The sequence below is a fragment of the Manis javanica genome, chromosome 13 (assembly GCF_040802235.1).
Source record: "Manis javanica isolate MJ-LG chromosome 13, MJ_LKY, whole genome shotgun sequence".
NCBI lineage: Eukaryota > Metazoa > Chordata > Mammalia > Pholidota > Manidae > Manis > Manis javanica.
In genome coordinates, this window is record NC_133168.1 from 68,073,105 (window position 1) to 68,096,336 (window position 23,232).

A 23,232-nucleotide genomic window follows, 5' to 3' on the forward strand; every position below is an offset into this window, starting at 1 on the left:
AACAACAAAGACAAAATGAACGTGTAATAAATTCCCCAGATAGATACAGAGTAAGGCATAGATACAATAATTCTCTAAACACTTCAAGTAACTGAAGATTGTAGAATGAATGGGTCATGAGAGACAAATGGACAATCTGAAAATCATCATACCTTTTTATAAATACAAATTAAAGAGTATATAAGAATCAAAGGGGACCTGTATTTTCTTTTATTTTGTTACTCTGAAAAGTATAAAAAACTGATAAACATGAACACTATTATAGTCGCTTAGAAAAAGGTAATATTTTACCTTAAAGTGTAGCCTTAATTTACTAAAAAATTTTAAAGTTCATGCTTTAGAGGAAAAAAAGCCTAACTTACGTCACTTCTATTCTTTTTTCTGAATATGCAAATAATATTCCAGTAGAAAATAAAAATGGCTCACTATCACAGAGAAAAACTAGATCTTCAAGTTTGTTTTAAAAATCGGATAAAATTTCCCATGAAATTAATATATTTATAATAATTTTTATTGTATTTTAAATTATACATAAATATATAATATAAATTTAATTTCTTTTACATTTTAAATTAACAATACATTAATATATATTTTGCATGTTAAATATATATTTAATTGGGGCGGAGCCAGGATGGCGGCGTGAGTAGAGCAGTGGAAATCTCCTCCCAAAACCACATAGAATTATGAAAATATAACAAAGACAACTCTTCCTAAAATAGAGACCAGAGGACACAGGACAACATCCAGACAACATCCACACCTGCAAGAACCCAGCGCCTCGCGAAGAGGGTAAGATACAAGCCCCGGCCTGGCGGGACCCAAGCACCCCTCCCCCTGGCTCCCGGAGGGTGGAAAGAAAGCAGAGCAGTTTTTTTTTTCTTTTTTGGCGAGTGCTTTTTGGAAGCCTTAAAGGGACAGGGACCCCAATACCAGGGAAACAGGGCAGTAAGACCAGTGAGTGGGTGCCTGAGACCGGCGCCTGAGGACAAAGAAAATCGGGCGTTTTTCCCTTTTTTTTGGCGAGTGCTTTTTGGAAGCCTTAAAGGGACAGGGACCCCAATACTAGGGAAACAGGGCAGCAAGACCGGTGAGCGGGTGCCTGAGACTGGCGCCTGAGGACAAAGAAAATTGCGCGTTTTTCCCTTTTTTTTTTGCGAGTGCTTATTGGAAGCCTTAAAGGGACAGGGACCCCAATACTAGGGAAACAGGGCAGCAAGACTGGTGAGCGGGTGCCTGAGACCGGCGCCTGAGGACAAAGAAAATCAGGCGTTTTACCCTTTTTTTTTGGTGAGTGCTTATTGGAAGCCTTAAAAGGGACAGGGACCCCAATACTAGGGAAACAGGGCAGCAAGACCGGTGAGCGGGTTGCTGAGACCGGCGCCTGAGGACAAAGAAAATAGTGCGTTTTTCCCTTTTTTTTTGGCGAGAGCTTTTTGGAAGCCTTAAGGAGACAGGGACCCCAATACTAGGGAAACAGGGCAGCAAGACCGGTGAGCAGGTGTCTGAGACTGGCGCCTGAAGACAAACAATATTGCGTGTTTCTTCCTTTTTTTTTTTCTTGGCAAGTGCTTTCTGGAAGCCATAAAGGGACAGGGACCCCAATACTAGGGAAACAAGGCAGCAAGACCGGTGAGCAGGTGCCTGAGACCGGCGCCTGAGGACAAAGAAAATCGCGCGTTTTTTCCTTTTTTTTTTTTCCTCTTTCGTTGTTGCTGTTGTTGTTTTGGTTTGGAGAGTGCTTTTTGGAAGTCTTAAAGGGGCAGGGCAGGACACTTAGCCCAGAGGCAGGGAATCTGGGGATCTCTGGGCACTCTAACCCCCTGGGCAGCAGGGAGCACAGAGGCCCCTTACGGAGATAAATAGCCTCCTAGCCGCTCCCCCTCCAACGGGGCTCCACCATTTTGGAGGAACAGCCCCAGCCAGGCCAAACCCACAGCAACAGCGGAGATAAACCCCAAAGCAACTGGGCAGGAAGCAGAAGCCCTGTCTGCGCACAGCTGCCCAGCACAAGCCACTAGAGGTCGCTATTCTCCCAGGAGAGGAAGGCCACAAACCAACAAGAAGGAAAGCTCTTCCAGCTGTCACTGGTACCAGCTCTGCAAACTATCTCTATCACCATGAAAAGGCAAAACTACGAGCAGACAAAGATCACAGAGACAACACCTGAGAAGGAGACAGACCTAACTAGTCCTCCTGAAAAAGAATTCAAAATAAAAATCATGAACATGCTGACAGAGATGCAGAGAAAAATGCAAGAGCAATGGAATGAGATGCAGAGAAAAATGCAAGAGCAATGGGATGGAGTCCGGAGGGAGATCACAGATGTCAGGAAGGAGATCACAGAAGTGAAACAATCCCTGCAAGGATTTATAAGCAGAATGGATAAGATGCAAGAGGCCATTGAAGGAATAGAAGCCAGAGAACAGGAACGTATAGAAGCTGACATAGAGAGAGATAAAAGGATCTCTAGGAACGAAACAACACTAAGAGAACTATGTGACCAATCCAAAAGGAATAATATTCGTATTATAGGGGTACCAGAAGAAGAAGAAAGAGGAAAAGGGATAGAAAGTCTCTTTGAAGAAATAATTGCTGAAAACTTCCCCAAACTGGGGGAGGAAATAATCGAATAGACCATGGAAATACACAGAACCACCAACAGAAAGGATCCAAGGAGGACAACACCAAGACACATAGTAATTAAAATGGCAAGGATCAAGGACAAGGAAAGAGTTTTAAAGGCAGCTAGAGAGAAAAAGGTCACCTATAAAGGAAAACCCATCAGGCTAACATCAGACTTCTCGACAGAAACCCTACAGGCCAGAAGAGAATGGCATGATATATTTAATGCAATGAAACAGAAGGGCCTTGAACCAAGGATACTGTATCCACCACGACTACTATTTAAATATGATGGTAGGATTAAACAATTCCCAGACATGCAAAAGCTGAGGGAATTTGCTTCCCACAAACCACCTCTACAGGGCAACTTACAGGGACAGCTCTAGATGGGAGCACTCCTAAAAAGAGCACAGAACAAAACATACAACATATGAAGAATGGAGGAGGAGGAATAAGAAGGGAGAGAAGAAAAAAATCTCCAGACAGTGTATATAACAGCTCAATAAGTGAGCTAAGTTAGGCAGTAAGATACTAAAGAAGCTAACCTTGAACCTTTGGTAACCACGAATCTAAAGCCTGCAATGGCAATAAGTACATATCTCTCAATAGTCACCCTAAATGTAAATGGACTTAATGCACCAATCAAAAGATACAGAGTAATAGAATGGATAAAAAAGCAAGACCCATCTATATGCTGCTTACAAGAAACTCACCTCAAACCCAAAGAGAAGCATAGACTAAAAGTCAAAGGATGGAAAAACATATTTCAGGCAAACAACAGTGAGAAGAAAGCAGCGGTTGCAGTACTAATATCAGACAAAATAGACTTCAAAACAAAGAAAGTAACAAGAGATAAAGAAGGACACTACATAATGATAAAGGGCTCAGTCCAACAAGAGGATATAACCATTCTAAATATATATGCACCCAACACAGGAGCACCAGCATTTGTGAAACAAATACTAACAGAACTAAAGAGGGAAATAGACTGCAATGCATTCATCTTAGGAGACTTCAACACACCACTCACCCCAAAGGATAGATCCACCGGGCAGAAAATAAGTAAGGACACAGAGGCATTGAACAACACACTAGAACAGATGGACCTAACAGTCATCTATAGAACTCTACATCCAAAAGCAACAGGATATACATTCTTCTCAAGTGCACATGGAACATTCTCCAGAATATACCACATACTAGCTCACAAAAAGAGCCTCAGTAAATTCCAAAATATTGAAATTCCACCAACCAATTTTTCAGACCACAAAGGTATAAAAGTAGAAATAAATTCTACAAAGAAAACAAAAAGGCTCACAAACACATGGAGGCTTAAAAACATGCTTCTAAATAATCAACGGATCAATGAACAAATCAAAATAGAGATCAAGGAATATATAGAAACAAACGGCAACAACAACACTAAGCCCCAACTTCTGTGGGACGCAGCGAAAGCAGTCTTAAGAGGAAAGTATATAGCAATCCAGGCACACCTGAAGACGGAAGAACCATCCCAAATGAACCGTCTAACATCACAACTATCGAAACTGGAAAAAGAAGAACAAATGAAGCCTAAAGTCAGCAGAAGGAGGGACATAATAAAGATCAAAGAAGAAATAAACAAAATTGAGAATAAAACAATAGCAAAAATCAATGAAACCAAGAGCTGGTTCTTTGAGAAAATAAACAAAATAGATAAGCCTCTAGCCAAACTTATTAAGAGAAAAAGAGAATCAACACAAATCAACAATCAGAAATGAGAATGGAAAAATCATGACAGACTCCACAGAAATACAAAGAATTATTAAAGACTACTATGAAAACCTATATGCCAACAAGCTGGAAAACCTAGAAGAAATGGACAACTTCCTAGAAAAATACAACCTCCCAAGACTGAGTAAGGAAGAAACACAAAAGTTAAACAAACCAATTATGAGCAAAGAAATTGAAACGGTAATCAAAAAACTACCCAAGAACAAAACCCCGGGGTCGGACGGATTTCCCTTGGAATTTTATCAGACACACAGAGAAGGCATAATACCCATTCTCCTTAAAGTGTTCCACAAAATAGAAGAGGAGGGAATACTCCCAAACTCATTCTATGAAGCCAACATCACCCTAATACCAAAACCAGGCAAAGACCCCACCAAAAAAGAAAATTACAGACCAATATCCCTGATGAATGTAGATGTAAAAATACTCAATAAAATATCAGCAAACAGAATTCAACAGTATATCAAAAGGATCATACACCATGACCAAGTGGGATTCAACCCAGGGATGCAAGGATGGTACAACATTTGAAAATCCATCAACATCATCCACCACATCAACAAAAAGAAAGACAAAAACCACATGATCATCTCCATAGATGCTGAAAAAGCATTTGACAAAATTCAACATCCATTCATGATAAAAACTCTCAGCAAAATGGGAATAGAGGGCAAGTACCTCAACATAATAAAGGCCATATATGATAAACCCACAGCCAGCATTATACTGAACAGCGAGAAGCTGAAAGCGTTCCCTCTGAGATCGGGAACCAGACAGGGATGCCCACTCTTCCCACTGTTATTTAACATAGTATGGGAGGTCCTAGCCACGGCATTCAGACAAAACAAAGAAATACAAGGAATCCAGATTGGTAAAGAAGAAGTTAAACTGTCACTATTTGCAGATGATATGATACTGTACATAAAAAACCCTAAAGACTCCACTCCAAAACTACTAGAACTGATATCGGAATATAGCAAAGTTGCAGGATACAAAATTAACACACAGAAATCTGTAGCTTTCCTATACACTAACAATGAATCAATAGAAAGAGAAATCAGGAAAACAATTCCATTCACAATTGCATCAAAAAAAATAAAATACCTAGGAATAAACCTAACCAAAGAAGTAAAAGACTTATACTCTCAAAACTACAAGTCACTCTTAAGAGAAATTAAAGGGGACACTAATAAATGGAAACTCATCCCATGCTCATGGCTAGGAAGAAGTAATATCGTCAAAATGGCCATCCTGCCTAAAGCAATATACAGATTTGATGCAATCCCTATCAAATTATCAGCAACATTCTTCAATGAATTGGAACAAATAATTCAAAAATTCATATGGAAACACCAAAGACCCCGAATAGCCAAAGCAATCCTGAGAAAGAAGAATAAAGTAGGGGGGATCTCACTCCCCAACTTCAAGTTCTACTACAAAGCCATAGCAATCAAGACAATTTGGTACTGGCACAAGAACAGAGCCACAGACCAGTGGAACAGATTAGAGACTCCAGAAATTAACCCAAACATATATGGTCAATTAATATTTGATAAAGGAGCCATGGACATACAATGGGGAAATGACAGTCTCTTCAACAGATGGTGCTGGCAAAACTGGACAGCTACATGTAGGAGAATGAAACTGGATCATTGTCTAACCCCATATACAAAAGCAAACTCAAAATGGATCAAAGACCTGAATGTAAGTCATGAAACCATTAAACTCTTGGAAAAAAACAAAGGCAAAAACCTCTTAGACATAAACATGAGTGACCTCTTCTTGAACACATCTCCCCGGGCAAGGAAAACAACAGCAAAAATGAGCAAGTGGGACTACATTAAGCTGAAAAGCTTCTGTACAGTGAAAGACACCATCAATAGAACAAAAAGGAACCCTACAGTATGGGAGAATATATTTGAAAATGACACATCCATTAAAGGCTTGACGTCCAGAATATATAAAGAGCTCACACACCTCAACAAACAGAAAACTAATAACCCAATTAAAAAATGGGCAGAGGAACTGAACAGACAGTTCTCCAAAAAAGAAATACAGATGGCCAAGAGACACATGAAAAGATGCTCCACATCGCTAATTATCAGAGAAATGTAAATTAAAACTACAATGAGGTATCACCTCACACCAGTAAGGATGGCTGCCATCCAAAAGACAAACAACAACAAATGTTGGAGAGGCTGTGGAGAAAGGGGAACCCTCCTACACTGCTGGTGGGAACGTGAATTAGTTCAACCATTGTGGAAAGCAGTATGGAGGTACATAACAGACTTACCATTTGACCCAGGAATTCCACTCCTAGGAATTTACCCTAAGAACGCAGCAATCAAGTTTGAGAAAGACAGATGCACTCCTATGTTTATCGCAGCACTATTTACAATAGCCAAGAATTGGAAGCAACCTAAATGTCCATCGATAGATGAATGGATAAAGAAGATGTGGTACATATACACAATGGAATACTACACAGCCATAAGAAGAGGGCAAATCCAACCATTTGCAGCAACATGGATGGACCTGGAGGGTATTATGCTCAGTGAAATAAGCCAAGTGGAGAAAGGGAAATACCAAATGATTTCACTCATGTGTGGAGTATAAGAACAAAGGAAAAACTGAAGGAACAAAACAGCAGCAGAATCACAGAACCCAAGAATGGACTAACAGGTACCAAAGGGAAAGGGACTGGGGAGGATGGGTGGGTAGGGAGGGATAAGGCGGGGGAAGAAGAAGAGGGGTATTAAGATTAGCATGCATGGGGGGTGGGAGAAAGGGGAGGGCTATACAAGACAGAGAAGACAAGTAGTGATTCTACAACATTTTGCTATGCTGATGGACAGTGACTGTAAAGGGGTTTATAGGGGAGACCTGGTATAGGGGAGAGCCTAGTAAACATAATATTCTTCATGTAAGTATAGATTAAAGATTACAAAAAAAAAAAGAAAGAAAGAAAAGGGGGATTACTCCCTGATAGGATAAAACTAAGTGTAAATCAATGATTAATGCATGCTTTAAATATCCTAAATTTTGATCACTTATAGGGTGTCAGATGATTGGCTATGGATATACACTTTTCTGATAATATTCCTTTCTCTTAATGAAAAAAATAAAATAAATAAAATAAAAAAAAAAAGCAGTTCCTGTGTGCTGACCTCCAATGAGTTCTACACAGTGGTATAGAGGGTATGTCAAAGTGTGGGCAAAGGGTCTGTTTGTTTCTTTGCAGAAGATCAAGGCCTAGCTTGGATACCCAGAAAATGAACTAAGATACGATATGAGGAGGAGCTTCCGGCATCAGCACTCTCTGGAGGACTCGTGCCAGAGGATGATCATCAAAAAGCCTCCACAGGGATCCGGGCGATGCTGCGGTTGTAGCTGCGTCCATCCCACCGTTTCCTGGACTTGCCATTGGAATGAGGAGGGAGATGTCTAGGCTGGCATGTGCATACAGTGAGACAACGAATTTGACTGGATCTGTACTGTTGGAAATCAATCAGGAGTTGGGAGGGGTGCAAGTTGTAGTGCTCCAAAATCTTACGACCATAGACTATCTATGGTTAAAAGAACATATGGGATGTGAACAGATCCCAGAAATGGGTTGCTTTAATTTGTCTGATTTCTCTCAGACTGTTCAAGTACAGTTGGACAATATCCATCATATCATAGATTAATTTTCACAAATGCCTAAGGTGCCTAAATGGTTTTCTTGGCTTCACTGGAGATGGCTGGTAATTATAGATTTGCTTTGTTTATGTCACCGTATTCCTATTATGTTAATATGTGTGCGCAAGTTAGTTAGGAGTTTAAAACTTATACATACTTAAGGTACTCTACAAGAAGATATGTCAAAGAAATAATCAATCCTCCCACATTTTCTTCCATATGCTACCTCTATAGCTTTTCTTCTTCCTTCCTAATTACAACCCTTAAATAGAATTCATGCCTCATATCGAATTTACCAAGTATCATAATTCCTCCAGGTGGTAAAGATACCTCGAGACAAGTGCTGGGCATAGAAGCCACAGGGCATAAATCTGCAAAGAAGTAAAAAGCTAACCTTTTCAAACAATATGGCTTCTCTCTCACTTACCAACTTTACATTTCCCTGTATGGCCCCGGAAGATGACTGGTTAGCCAGAGACGGGTAAGATTCCTCAAGGGAGGAACAACCTAAGACAGGCACAGTCGCAGTGGGGCCATCAGGTGAGAAATTGGGGAACAACAGTGGTGAAGCTTAGAACCTCATTCCCCCCCTGTTTTGAGAGGAAGCCTCTGCATCCGTGGATGTTTTATTGCCCTTGTCTAGCTCGGATTAGCACATAGTCTACAGGCACACACCTATTATCTACAATTGCTCTCTTACAACACTAAACTATGTTTTCTACCTTTATCTTGCATCTACTTACCACTTCAGCAGTTTATTAAAAATAAAAATAATAATAATAATAAAGGGAGAAATGTGGGATCCACATATAAATCAAGTATAAAAATCAAACAAATATTCATATTTGACCTGATTGTTTATAGTTCATAATGTGTGATCAGAACCAAAAGTGTCTGTGATGAATGCCCCTGTACTGTTCACCATGTAAGAACTTATTCACTATGTAAGAATTCGTTCACTATGTAAGAACTTGTTCGTTATGCTTCAGAAGATTGGAGACTGATGAGAACTAGGCTTGAGATGGATTAATGATTGTGCATTGAGCATTGACCCCCCTATACAGAATTTTATTGTTGTTTACAACCATTTGATCAATAAATATGAGAGATGCCCTCTCAAAAAAATATATATATATATTTAATTAATTGATACATTTATAACCCTATAGAGTTAGCAATATTACGATGAAAAGCTAATAAATAATAGGGCTTTGTGTTTGTTTAGTGGCAGAGAATTCTGGCTCTGTCAGCTAATCTATAGCTGCTTTGTTCAGAAACATACTACAGAGAATGTCTGTCAATGTAAATGGCCAGTTGGAGCTCCAAGAAAATATCTGAATATTAACTTTCTGATTTGTCCTTTGTTGGTTGTTGTGATTCTTCCTTATTGGTTAAGTAGCCATACTAATGCTTAAGGATTGACTGACATACGCCATCTTGGTCTCCTTTATCTCCTTTGGAGACTCTTTAATTCCTACCTTTACTTGGGAAACCATGTTCTGTGCGACATTCGGCTCCAGTTCGGAGGGCCTCCTCTTCATATTCTGCAGTTGCTGATCGGCATCCTGGAGGTAAATCCAAAGCTCAGCCTTCAGATGCTTGATCTCTTCCCAGCCCTGAGTTAAGCTCTGTGCCTGGGCAAGCCTCTGTTCAATCTTGAGAGAACACAAGGCGAAAGTCAGCACATTAGATAGAAACATTTATGTGAAATGAATCAGAGACGCAATTACTCAGCATGTCCCTCCACACAGGCCAACACACACGCACATGCATGCATGTGCACATGTGCACACACACATACACACATCCTCACTCATTCTATAATAAATTTTTTAAAAATCCTTCTTTGCTTCAAGAAAAGCAGATTTCCTTTTCATATTTAGGTTTTCTAGAGATGTTAAATTTCTAGAATTTATGCCATATTATTTCAATCTAGAAGTTTTGATTAGGTCAATAGCTATCCTACTGGTTTTCGCATTGGGCATTTTAGTAGGCACACCTGTTGGAGTCATTTATTTGGTCAAGGGAGTCAGTCACCAGAACAGACTATACTGTTCTGCACTGCACATTTGTTGATACTTCTTATAAAATACAGAGTTATTCATCTTGTGGATATATTTTTAGATTTCCTTAGCTGGCCTTAGAAATTTAGAAATAGTTTATTTCAATAAATCATCCATGTAAAAAAGAAATTTAAAGACAGATTTGCTTTGCTAATATAAAGGTGAAAAACCTACATTATTTTAATTATTTTAATAGCTACGTTATTTATTATTTCATTATTTTAATCTCTTCATTATTGTAGTTCCTTGGATCATTTTACTATTCTGTGAATGTTTAGTTAATTAAATACCAAAACTGACTCTTATGAATTTTTTTTTAAATACCTGAACGGTTGCACTAAAGAATTTAAGTCAGCAGTGGCAAACATGTGGTCTCTCTGCTTGTCATCTGTCTGCTGCAGACAAGTACAGAAGATTAACTCATCACAGCCCTTTTTCAACTGGGCCAAAGATGGCTTCAGAATCTTTCTGATTCTGAAGCTACTGCCACACTCAGCTACTGCCATTGATTAGAAGGGTTATGATGGAAGGCGTGCTCTTTGCCATCCCTAATATAAAGCGAGGATCAGGAATCCCATTCATATTAAGTTTAATGTAAAGAAAAAGAGGGAAAGGACCAAAAAAAAATTTAGTAGAAAATTGGAAAAGAGGAAGAGAGAATGGTAACTAAGGAGAAAAGAGAAGAGGAAAGAAGTGACAGATTAGCAGTTCTATGGGAGAATATATTTCAGGTCCAATTCTGTGGTCATTATCAGTGTGTGCCTATGTTTCTTTGACTTAGTTGAAATTCAAGTACCTGTTTATTATAATGGCTGCAGAGGCATCACAGCAAGAATAATCCAAGGAGACATTTTCTTTCACCTCTAACATTCAAGCAAGAGAATACAATAAAACAGACAGATCCGATGTGATTTTTTAACTTCTTACCATCTGCTCTGTTTGTTGAATGTCTTTTGCTGTGTTTTTTACTGAAGAATTTGACAAATCACACATGGAGCAAAGGAGATCTAAGTAGGTCCTTGCCTGTTCCTGCAAAGCTCTGAAGTGTTTGACCTGAAAAAAAAAAAACAACCCACACTTGTCAGAGTGAAAGAGATGCATGCTACATTCAGATAGCAAATATTTGTGCCATTTGTAGTATTTTGTTGGAAGTTCAAAATGATCTTGCTCGCTCAGTTTTTCACCATCATTGTAAATGACATACATGAGTGACTCAGAAAGAATTCAAAACACCCTGGCAGGGATCCATTTGTCCACCAACTTCTTTTCATTCTAATTACTCTGTGTGGTCCAGGAAAGGCGACCAACCAAGGAACTTCTACAGTCTTTCTAGATTTTCTGCTCTCGCACCATCTGAGGTTGTAAGTGGTGGAATTCTCCAGTCACACACCCAAACCAGCCAACCACTTAGGGCCTGCTAAGTTTTACATGAATGCAATACTTGCAGGGGATGAATTAACTGGATACATTCTCTGTGTGGACTAAATGAACAAGCACATTATTTTAATATCAGTTTAGATTAAGAAAATGGAATTATTTATGTAATATAGTTACTTCATAACTGGCAGCAATAACCTTTGCAAGTAAATTTAAATTTATTTTTCAACAGGATTAACACTGCATAGAAAAACTACTTGGTACAAAAGTTTTTAAAAATATTCTCATATTCTATTATATCTCAGCAGCAAAATTATAAGCATGTGGATGTCAAATTTATATGCAATAGGTTCCTTTCACATGATAATTAATATTTCATTCATTATTCATTCAATATTTACTAAGCACCTTGTTTTGTGCCAAAAACTTTCTGGAGAAGCCAATATTGCTTTTCTGTTTATAAATCATGTACACTGGGTATAATAATTGAATTTCTTCATAACTTACAATATAAACATTCTTACAATCATCATTTTACATATTAGGACACCGAGGCTCAGAGCAATTGAGTAATTTACCCATGGTCACACCAGGTGTGGGTGTGAGAGTTGCTTTCTTGGTTACAGGGCCACACTCTATTCTACCAGGCTGAGCATCTATCTTACTGCTTAGAACATGAGCTCAACTGGAGTCAAGATCACACTTTATTTATACTTATATCACCAGGAGCAGGCACAGTTAGGTACATAATCAGCACTTAATACATTTTCATTTATAGTCTGAATGAATCACAGTGTAACATAAACTTTCAGGAGTCTCCTACCTGCTTAACAGCTTCTGCTCTGCTAAGCGGTGGGTTCGGGCTTGGCTTTAAATCTGACTGGACTGCAGAAAGCCAGGCCTGGCACTGCTGCAGAGTGTCCTGTCGGCTAACATGCTTCTGAAGTTCATGTTCCAAACTCTGGTATACCTGAGACAAAAAAATCATGGTATGGTTATGAGAGCTGTTTTATATTTTTATAAAGATCACTGAAATCCAATGAAACATGTTGTCAAGTCCATTGAATGGATTTTTCCTGCAGGACTACCCCACATTATTCACATATAATGATTTGGTATAAATTTCAAAATGTTGCAAAGCTCAATGGCCATCTCCAGTTTATCATTGCTCCACCCACATGTTATAATGTAATATCCTCATTAGGGGAAGAGAATATGGGTGGGGTTAATGTAACTGTAGAAATGTGTTAGAATGCAAAAATCTTTGAAGAAAATTGTCAAACATAAATCAGAGTATTAAAGCTTTCACAGCCCATGGTACAAATACTGCAATTGTTGTTTAAGCTAGGAACTAAAAGCAAAAAATAAAACACCATCTCATGAAAAGATAGCTAATATTCATTTAACTGAAATGCTTCTGCTTTAATGATAGGGTCAAATTGGACCTGAATTTAACAGGGGAGGGGAGAGTTTGATAGAGATTCTATGCAATCCCTATCAAAATACCAGCAGCATTTTTCAATGAACTAGAACAAATAGTTCTTAAATTCATGTGGAACCACAAAAAACCCCAAACTGCCAAAGTGAAGCTGAGAAAGAACAAAATTAGGGGTATTATGCTTCCTAACTTCAAGCTCTACTACAAAGCTACAGTACTTGAAAAACTGTGGTACTGGCACAAGAACAGATACATAAGATCAGTAGAATGGAATAGAGAGCCCAGATATAAACCCATGACAAAGTTTATAAACCCAGATATTAATACATGACAAAGGAGCCATGAATATACAGTGAGGGAAAAACAGCCTCTTTAATAACTAGTGCTGGGAAAACTGGACAGCTACGTGCAAGAAATGAAACTGGATCACTGTCTAACTCCATACACAAAAGTAAGCTCAAAATGGATGAAAGACCTGAGTGTAAGACATGAAACCATAAAATTCTTAGAAGAAAACAGGCAAAAATCTCTTGAATAGAAGTATGAGAAACTTTTTCCTAGACACATCTCCTCAGGCAAGGGAAACAAAAACAAAAATGAACAAGGGGGACTACATCAAACTAAAAGCTCTGTACAGCAAAGGACACCATCAGCAGAACAAAATGGTGATCTACACTATGGGAGAATATATTGGTAAACAATTTATCTGATAATGGGTTAATATTCAAACTGTATAAAGAACTCATATGCCTAAATACCAAAAGAACAAATAACCCAATTAAAAAATGGGTGGAGGATCTCAAAAGACATTTCTCCAAGGAAGAAATAGAGATAGCCAACAGGCACATGAAAAGATCTCCACATTGCTTATCATCAGGGAAATGCAAATCAAAACCACAATGAGATATCACCTCACACCAGTTAGAATGGCCACTATCCAAAAGATAAAAAATAATAAATGTTGGTGAAGACGTGGAGAAAAGGGAACCCTCCTACACTGTTGGTGGGAATGTCAGTTGGTCCAGCTAATCTGAAAAGCACCATGGAGGTTTCTCAAAAAGCTAAAAACAGAAATACAATACAACCCATTAATTCCACCTCTAGGACTTTATCCATAGAAAATGAAATCCCTGATTAGAAAAAATATGTGCACCCCTATGTTTATTGCTGCATTATTTACAATAGCCAAGATATGGAAGCAACCAAAGTTTCCATCAATAGATGAAAGGATAAAGATGTGGTACATATGTACAATGGAGTATTACTCAGCCATAATAAAAGAAAGAAAGCCTGCCATTTGCAACAACATGGATGGTTCTAGAGGGTATTATGCTAAGTGAAATAAAGTCAGGAGAGAAAGACAAATGCCATAATTTCACCTATTTGTGGAATCAAAAAACAAAATGAAACAAAATCAACAAAATAGCAGTAGACTCAGAGACACTGAGAAGTGACTGGTGGTTACCATGGAGGAGGGGTTGGAGTAGTTGAGTGGGGAGTGTGAGGTGGACAAAGGGGCACAAAATTTTCAAACATAATTAAGTTGGTCACAGGGATAAGTTGTACAGCGTGGAGAATATAGCCAGTGACTCTGTAATATCTTTTTATGTTGGCAAATAGTAAATGCACTAGTTGGGGGAAGGTTTTAATAATGTGGGTAACTATTGAATGACTATGTTCTATACTTGAAACTAATATAAGATGGTATATCAGCTATACTTCAATTTAAAAAAATTCACTTATTTTACTTAATTTTTGTTAAAAGTATGATTCTTACCTCTCTTAGACTTATTTCTAAACATTAAGTATTCCATTTTACTGAAAGTGTACCCATTAGAGTGTAACACAAAATTGGCACTTATTCCTTTATTCAATTTCTATATGAACATATAAAACTACTGAATTAGAGTAGAACCTAGGCTGCATAGTCAAAAAGAATATAATTATGAAAATTACAGAATGTTTGTTTTAGTGTCATAAGATAAATGGCAATTTAGAAAGAAGTATTGATGGTGTACAAATAAAAACAAAAAATTTATAATCATAGAATAAAGGGATGGGCAAAATGAAGTGTCTGAAATTCAGTGCTTTACCACATCAATCAAATGAATGATGTTAGTTCTGTGAGTAACATAGAGAGTATGAAATCTATCCTCCTATTTCCTGTCTGGACATATATTAAAACTGTCTCAAAGACTGAAGTATCAAAGCTATTTTTTAAAACCAATGAGCAGCCTTTCTCCTTAATTCGTGGGTCATTCTAAAACATTGCAGTGGTACTCACCCTCTGAGCTGTACTGCAGATGGCTGAGTAACTATCCATTGTGCCCTGCAGATGGGCATGCACGTTTTGTTTAAGTTTTGCTTGAAGGTGGTCTGCACACTGGCTGATCAAATTGTCACCTTGACTTTTAAGGTTGTTCAAACGGTCTTCAAAACCAGCAATTTCCTCCATCATTGCCTACAAAAATGAAAGAAATACATTTTCAGTTTTTAAATAACCTATTTATCAAACAGAACATCTGATAATTATACTGTTTTATGACGTTCTGGAAGAGCTTCACAATTTGTCTTATATGTCATATTAACAAATGAAAAAAATGCATGTTTTCAGGGATACTCTAAAGGGAAGAGCTAATGAGTTTAATGGAATAAATTATATAGAGAGGATAAAGTAAACTTTAAGAGTAGAGTGAATTCATGGTTGATCTCAATTAGATACTTGCTCTATGGTATTATTACCAGCAAAAAGCATGTTCACGTATTTTTCAGCTCTACAAATAAAAATTTTGGTGTAATTTGTATCTAAAATAATCTTATTATTACTATTTAATCTAATGTACTAATATCTAATTTACCTAATTACAATATCTGGTTTATGTAATGATGTAGTTCTAAGTATTAATTTATATAATGTCTAATTTACATCTAATAATATTTATAATGAAAACATTTACCACTTCCCACTTAAAAGCATCAGAAACTATATTTAAGCCTTGGTAAGTGTATATTATTACCATTATCTTACAGATGAGGAGACTGAAGCACAGAGAGGTTACATAACATGCTCAGAGTTGCACAACTCAGAAGTGGCAGAGGCCCAGGCTTTGGACCAGCTCTGTGGGACTTCGGCTCACACATACCACCATCCCCACATGTGTTCACTAGTGATTCACTAGTGATCTATGAGCATTCTCGTAGATCACTTCAAGAAAAGGACCAACTTTTTCAAATCAGGTTCTAATTTCCTTAGGGCTATGCAGTCCTAATGACAAGGGACACACTCCAACAGCAGGTTTTATGGGGTGAAACATCAGTGTATCTAAGGAAACTCTGAAGTTCCTCAGCAGCCCAGGCCCACCACTTTTCCCAACGGTGCTGGGTTAGAGGTTACAGTCACTGCACTGAGAAGGATGGTTTTGTCTTTGAGTTGGTGTAGAGTCACTGCATCATGAGGTTAGTGAGGGTATTTCCTCCGTGCCTAACATACTGCACGATGTAGCTCCTTTTTTGCTCCTATTTGCAAAATAAAGTTTTCTTCTACAGATAGGAATCCTGAAGACCAGAGAGGGTAATTGGCATTCCTAAAACACACTACTAGATAATGACCATGTCACGACCAACTTCAGGTTCCCATGAAGGTCACCAAAATTGCTCCATAAAATTGTGACCATATGACTATCTATCATCTGGCATATGTAAAAAAAATATATATATATATTAATAAGGATAAGAACACCTTGTATCTGTACCCTACTTAGTGGTATAAACATTGCTGTCACATACGTCATCTTCTCTGATGACCTCACAGCTCTGTGACCGGTTGGCATCACCACCCTTACAGGTGAGCAAAAGGGAGAAGCTCAGAGAGGCTCATTCCCCCACCCAGGAAGGACAGTCTGCCAGAACCCAGACTTGCTTATTATTGTTCCTGTATCCCATTTCTGACTGCACTTTTCTAAAATAAAGATAATCTCTTTCTTTGATAAATTACTCCCTAAAAATTAAATTCTGTAATAAAAAAACTACTGGCTGAGAAAAATGTTACGATGTGTTCAGCAGTTGAAAGCCAGGATTCAACTGTTGTTACTTTACTTAAATATTGAACCCAACTGTTCTCAATTCTCAGACATTCTCAAGAGTTGGGTCTGACTCCTCAAGTGCAGTCATTATGACTGAGAGAGGTGTGCACGCACACATGCACACACGTGCAAAGGCATGGCGGGTAGACCACCCTGTCTTCTTCAGCAAGCTAGCGACCTCAGCCATACCTTGTGGTGGGCAAGCTGCTGGGTGATCGTCTCTAGACTGCTTGTCTCCACGAGGTCGGGCGCCACCAGCCTGCCTGACATCTGCAGTAGCCACTTTTCTACTTCTTGGAGCTCACTGTTGTAATCTTCATGGTCTTTGACTTTTGCCTGGAGACTGCAGACATGCTCCTGTGAAGTTAGGCACCCATGAGAGGTGACTTTCAAGACAAAAATCTACTCAAAACTGTTTCATATTTTGAAAAACCCACTGCAGCTCATAGGATAGGTACAGTTTTATATATCGGAAAATTACCAGGAACAGAGAAAACAGAGAGAGTCATTACGCCACTTAAAATGCCCATCTGAGTAAAAGGAAAAATACTCATACCAACCCTTTAAAAACTTCCTGGCAGATGAAAAGGAGGCAGGACCCCCTTTCTGGGAAGTCAACACAGTTTTATTGGATTTCTGATCTCTCCTTACCTTTCCTGCCCCACAGAGGTCCTGGTAATCACTTTGAAGTTTATCTATTTTGTCCTTTAAAGCGATATCCTGCACCAATTCCAAAAGAGCTTCACCTTTCTCTCTCACTGATTTTACTGATGGTTCATAGGACAGTACCATTTGTTGAAGTGACTTGAATTAGGAAAGAAAAAAAAAAGCCAACTCATCTATGTGATCAAGATGAATGTATACCTATACCTGGGGCATGTATGAAATGATACAGGATTCTATCTCAAAGATCTCATACATATTTTAGAAGTGAATAATTAAAATATTAAAGAAAGAGGGTGATTTTTAATGGCTAATACAGTTTTTCAATACAGACTAAAAGAAACACATCAACTAGACCTTCTTATGGAAGGTGGAATGAGAAATATGAAAAAGAATGATATTTGGCTAAATTTAACATAGTTCATATTTTTGGCATCCACCTCATGCCATTCAGCAGAGAGGAAAAAAAAAAACCTCAACACAAAATGATAGGAGTGGGGCACTATCTTTGATTTGAGTTCATTTGTGCTGGATGGTTGTGATTCTTATGTGGCACCTTCAAAGACAGACTATCAAGCTTGGCACAGGACCCAAGGATAGGAATCGACATACTGGCTGGAGGGGACCAAAGTTTTTGATAGAAAAAGCTTTGAGATGAGGTATCAACTGCAATTCTTAAAGACTATCGCTCAATCCTTCAGGTCAAATTTTGAGCAAAAATTATTCCACATATAAGCTTTGAAAACTGTTTCAAAATATTTGAGATGATATATCTGTATCATATACAGCTATATCCAGGTAATCATTTATTCTTTCAAAATTAATTTCTAATGGGTTTAGCTATAGTTGGTGAATTAGAATTTATTTTCTTATAAATATAGTATCTCATTTTCAATTCACTATAGGTCAGCATGCAGGCCTTAGGTACCAAAAGATGAAGGGGAGACTATATGAAACAGATAAAACCTGTAGGTGTGAGATCCTGACATCAGGAAGATTTATTTGGAGGATCCATAGACCTGGACCTTACTGTCAAAATAGATTCCATTTACTGATACACACTTTGAATATCAGACAAATATGATTCCTGAATGGAAAAATAAGTTGGACACAGTGTATTTAGCCAAACACATCTACATCGTTCACTCCCAGGAGAGCAGACGTCACACATACTAAGGATGTTTCAGTGCCCAGGAAGTGACACACACCACGGATCATGTCCCTCCCATTCACTCCCCACATGACTTCCTGCATTTGTCAGTGAGTAACAGCACATCACCTTGTATTTAGATAACTGGGCTTTCTTCTCATATAATTCCATTTTGGGTTCCTCAGGAATGTGTAGGAGTTCTTGGTACTCTGCCATCCACTGAGCTAGTGCTTTATATTTATCTGAGAATTCCTTTGCTAAATGAAGGCCTTTTTCCAGAGTCACGTGCTCTTTCCGGACAGTGCTGGTCAGCTCCTTCAGCTGCTCCACGTGGTCACGGATCTCTTTTCTTAATGTCTCTGCCTCGCCATCCTCCAAGTATTTAAGAGCCCTGTCTCCTTTCTCTCGGGCCGATTTTAGCAGACCATGGCCTTTCTCCATGTCTTTCAGTAAGCCCTGAGAAAGGCAGTGAGTGGGGGACAAGAGCAAAATTAGTATTATTTCTTTCCTTTGAAAATAAAGGCTTTCAAGTCCAATTAATTCTCAAGTGCATCCATTTTCCTTTAAATTATGGTTTTGAAATTTATAACAGATTTGACTTAACAAGCATTGGGAATCCTCTTTTCTTTACTCCAATATAAACTTTACAAAGTCTTGACCAATACATCATTTCCAAATCAGCGACTTAGGAACAACCTGGCGTTTATCTCATTCTTAGCAGTATTCCTAAAGCTCAGAGTAAAAACTCTGTTATTTCACAGTGCCATGAGAGTTTGAAATAATCTTTTTTCTCTTAATATTTAAGTGTCAAACTGGAATTTAGTTAGAATTATGGAAGCAGTGATGTTTAAGTCGTTCACATGACATCACATCAGAAATAAATGAAAGCCAACTTTTGGCCTTGAAGAAATCACAACTTGGCATTCAGAGTGAAATGATGAGCCAAGGACCACTGACCACACCAGGTGGGGCTGAGCCCATGGGATCCCAGCACCTACATGGGCGAACAGAGAAGCTCAGTCAAGAAGCGAGGCCAGGGGACAGACAAGTCTGACGGACGCGTGCCTACCTCCAACATCTTCATTTTTTTCCCCATCATCGCTTTATCAACTTTATCAATTTTGGTAGCCAGATTCTTGAAGTTTTTATGTGTAGAGCCATACCAGTCAGAATAGGAACTGAGGGATAATTCTGATTCTTCCAAACTCTGAATCTCTTCCTCCAGGAATTTTATTTGTTCCTTTGAAAGAAAAAGAAAAATTGAGCAGAGAATGAAGGACCTCTGCCAGTGCCTTTCTTGATAAAATTCTATCTTCACTGGAAGCTAATGACAGGAAGAACATTCTGGCTTGTGAAGTATGCTGGCCTGTAACGGGTAGCTGGTGGCTCACTCACCAGCACTTGGAGAAGAAGGGCCTGGTATCTGGAAGTCAGCTGGGTGGCCTGGCAGCCCATTCGGCTGCTTACGTGGTTCTCGTCCAGGATCTCCTGCGCTCTGGCTCCCACGTCCTCAACTTCATCTTTATATGTGGTGATTTCTTCGTGCCACTTCTGAAATGATGCAAATATGGCAGGGACAGATTCAGTCTTAGGCATTCTTGAGTAAGACAAATACCCATAGATTATTTCAACAGGAAATGATTTCAGTGCATGTTTAGAAATATAATTCTGAAAATGTGTCATACATAACATTTATGAAAAATTATATTACAATAACATGATAAGAACTGCATTCTAAATGAGTTTCAGTGTTTTTCTGTATATGTTACACTTCAGCTCAAAAATTTTTAAAAAGACAGTGGCATAAATGCTCATATCTTCTGTTGTCCTTTGATACATTTTAAACTAGATGAATAATGAAAAGAAATCCAAAAGTCTAAGCATTATTTTGATCATATGCACTGAATATGCATAAAAATATAGAGTAAAACTAATTATCAAGTATTATTTCAATGCACTATGTTAGATCAATTTTAAATTGGACGCTTAAACATAAATGATTGCAATACTGGCATTCATGTATCTTTACAAAGCAAGGTAATAGGCAATGGAAGAAAATATAAAATATTTCAATGAAATTTTATTGAAGATGAATTTAGGATTCTATTAAAGAATTGCTGTTAGAACTGAGTGCTCCATTGTAATTTATGTCAAATTTATTTGCAAGCAGAAAGAGATTTTGCAAAATCTATACCCAGGGCAAAAAGTTACTAAATATTTTATTGAAAAAAAAACTACACAAGATCACTGCTACTTTGACAAGCTCAGGAATTACACTAGGTTGTACCTTCAGCTGATGTAATTGTATCTCTTTGGTTGCCCGGTTAGACTGCCGTCCAGTCCTGAGAATCACTTTCTCCTCCAGTGCTTTTAGCCACTCGTCTACTTGCTGAAACTTTTGTTCCATCAGCCTCAATTTGTTGACTACATTATTGACCTGAGTTCGGGTCTCAGACAGTCTCTGCTGGTAAGCCTGCCAGTCCTGCCGGAGAGACTCTAAAGCCCGATCCTCCGTCTGGGGGATGCCTGATGGGATTACTTCCTCTCTGGTGTGCAGCACTGAATTCAGCAGTACCTGCCCCTCTGCACAGTGCACTTGGAGCTCCTGCAGGGGAAAGGTAGGGTGGTCACATCTCACTTGTATTTTATACCTGCACAGGTTATCCCATCTCATCTAAGCCAACGATGCCTACTTAAACTTCACATTAGAAAAGAATGATTTTATTCCATCTTATACAAAAATTGTGTACCTAACACTGAATGTTGTTTCTTAAGGCAGGAGAAATATTTGGAACTATTTCTAGTAAAAGAATCAAAATGCACACAAACACACACATGCCAATATTTGTCTCAATCATCTTAGTAACAGTTTCTGAAATTTAACTTTTCAGCTTACAGGCAAAAACAGTTGTGGTTAAAGTTTTCTTTTCTTTCTTAATGTTTAAAAGAATAACATGGGCTTTTGTGGCTCATAATCTGCTCAAAGAGTCTAATCTTACTTTGACATTGGATAGTATACTGCACCTGTGGTTAAGAAAGGAACAATGGGTCCCCTTTTGCTATGGGGGGATTCTTTGCCAAAGCTGCTCTAGAGGATGTGATGGCCAAGAAAAGCTGGCCTTAACTTTTGGAGGGCACAGGGCATACAAACCTGGGAGGCTGAATCATCACACCTGCCCACTAGGTACTCTCGGGTGCAAACACGCTTTCCTCCACCAAAGCCCCAAGGATTTACCCTACAATGAGGTATGAATCAAATCTTGAAGAGGATTAACTATTCTTTATTTAACAAAAAACTCTTATATCCTTTAGGATGTCGGCAGAATAATATTACATCCTTGTATTTCTAATGTTCAAAAAATCCACACTGTTACATGATCTGATAATTTAAAGATGAAAGAAACCAGGTCAAATCTCACCTACCAAGAAAATTAAAAGTACCAACATACTTAGTCACAGTACTATTTTGAAATGTTTAATATTAGTTCAAACTATTTGGAATTGTTGATGTCTGACCATTTTTATCTACAAAGATAGCAATCTCATATGGTTCAAACAAGTGGATACATTTTTCCTCAGTTCTGATGCCACTCTGAGAGTATTGTAACATGAATGTTTTGCTTGGAAAAGAACAATATATATAGTAAAATATTAATTAAAATGGCTACACACAGAACTTTTATTCCAAATTCTTAACTTTTTTAAATGTTAACTTTGTACATATTTTTTCTAATTCAGGCTTGGCAAACATTTTCTGTGAAGGACCCAATAATAAATATTTAGACTTTGTGAGTCATACAGTCTCTGCTGCAATCACTTAACTTGGCCCCTGTAGCACTAAAGTACCCACAGGCAATACATAAATGAATGGGTGTGGCTGTGTTCTAATAATACTTTATTTAAAATACAGGGATTATGGCCATAGGCTGTAGTGTACTGACCCTTGCTCAAATTCATCAATCTTGCCAAAATATCACCCTTTCCATATTTTATAACAGTTTTCTCCGTGATACAAATCATTACTGTGTTAGATAAATTCTTATATAGCCCATAGTTCAAGTATTTGTTCTGGAGGGGAAAATATGACTCAATATTTTAAAAAAATCTATATATTCTATGACCCAGATTGGGCCCTCAGTTTATACAAAATAATTTGTGAGCATGGTCCACATGACTGGCTGATCCCCACACCACGGTGAGCTGTACAGGACATCAGGACGCTAAAGATGTCTGCCATGCGGTTGGAACACACCAATTCTCCACTACCTGTTTTGCTACTAGCATCCCACTTCCTTTTTAACACTTGTGGTGACTCAAAATAAGACCATGCAAGAATTGATGCGCAGCAAAACGAAAGGTTTGAGCTCAAGCCACACTACCAGG

General features: G+C 38.2%; 1 protein-coding gene across 13 annotated transcripts in view; it reads right to left on the reverse strand.

Moving 5' to 3' along the window:
• SYNE1 (spectrin repeat containing nuclear envelope protein 1) overlaps positions 1–23,232 on the reverse strand; it is a 418,491-nt gene that overhangs the window by 169,243 nt on the left and 226,016 nt on the right. For all 13 annotated transcript variants that reach the window (XM_073219768.1, XM_073219776.1, XM_073219775.1 and 10 more), the window contains 10 exons: positions 21,137–21,454; positions 20,245–20,400; positions 19,919–20,089; positions 18,979–19,305; positions 17,688–17,840; positions 17,226–17,393; positions 15,239–15,415; positions 12,340–12,486; positions 11,067–11,192; positions 9,555–9,731 (listed from right to left, as the gene is read on the reverse strand). In XM_073219768.1, the coding sequence (XP_073075869.1) occupies positions 9,555–9,731; positions 11,067–11,192; positions 12,340–12,486; positions 15,239–15,415; positions 17,226–17,393; positions 17,688–17,840; positions 18,979–19,305; positions 19,919–20,089; positions 20,245–20,400; positions 21,137–21,454 (1,920 nt within the window). The remainder of the gene's footprint in view (positions 1–9,554; positions 9,732–11,066; positions 11,193–12,339; positions 12,487–15,238; positions 15,416–17,225; positions 17,394–17,687; positions 17,841–18,978; positions 19,306–19,918; positions 20,090–20,244; positions 20,401–21,136; positions 21,455–23,232) is intronic.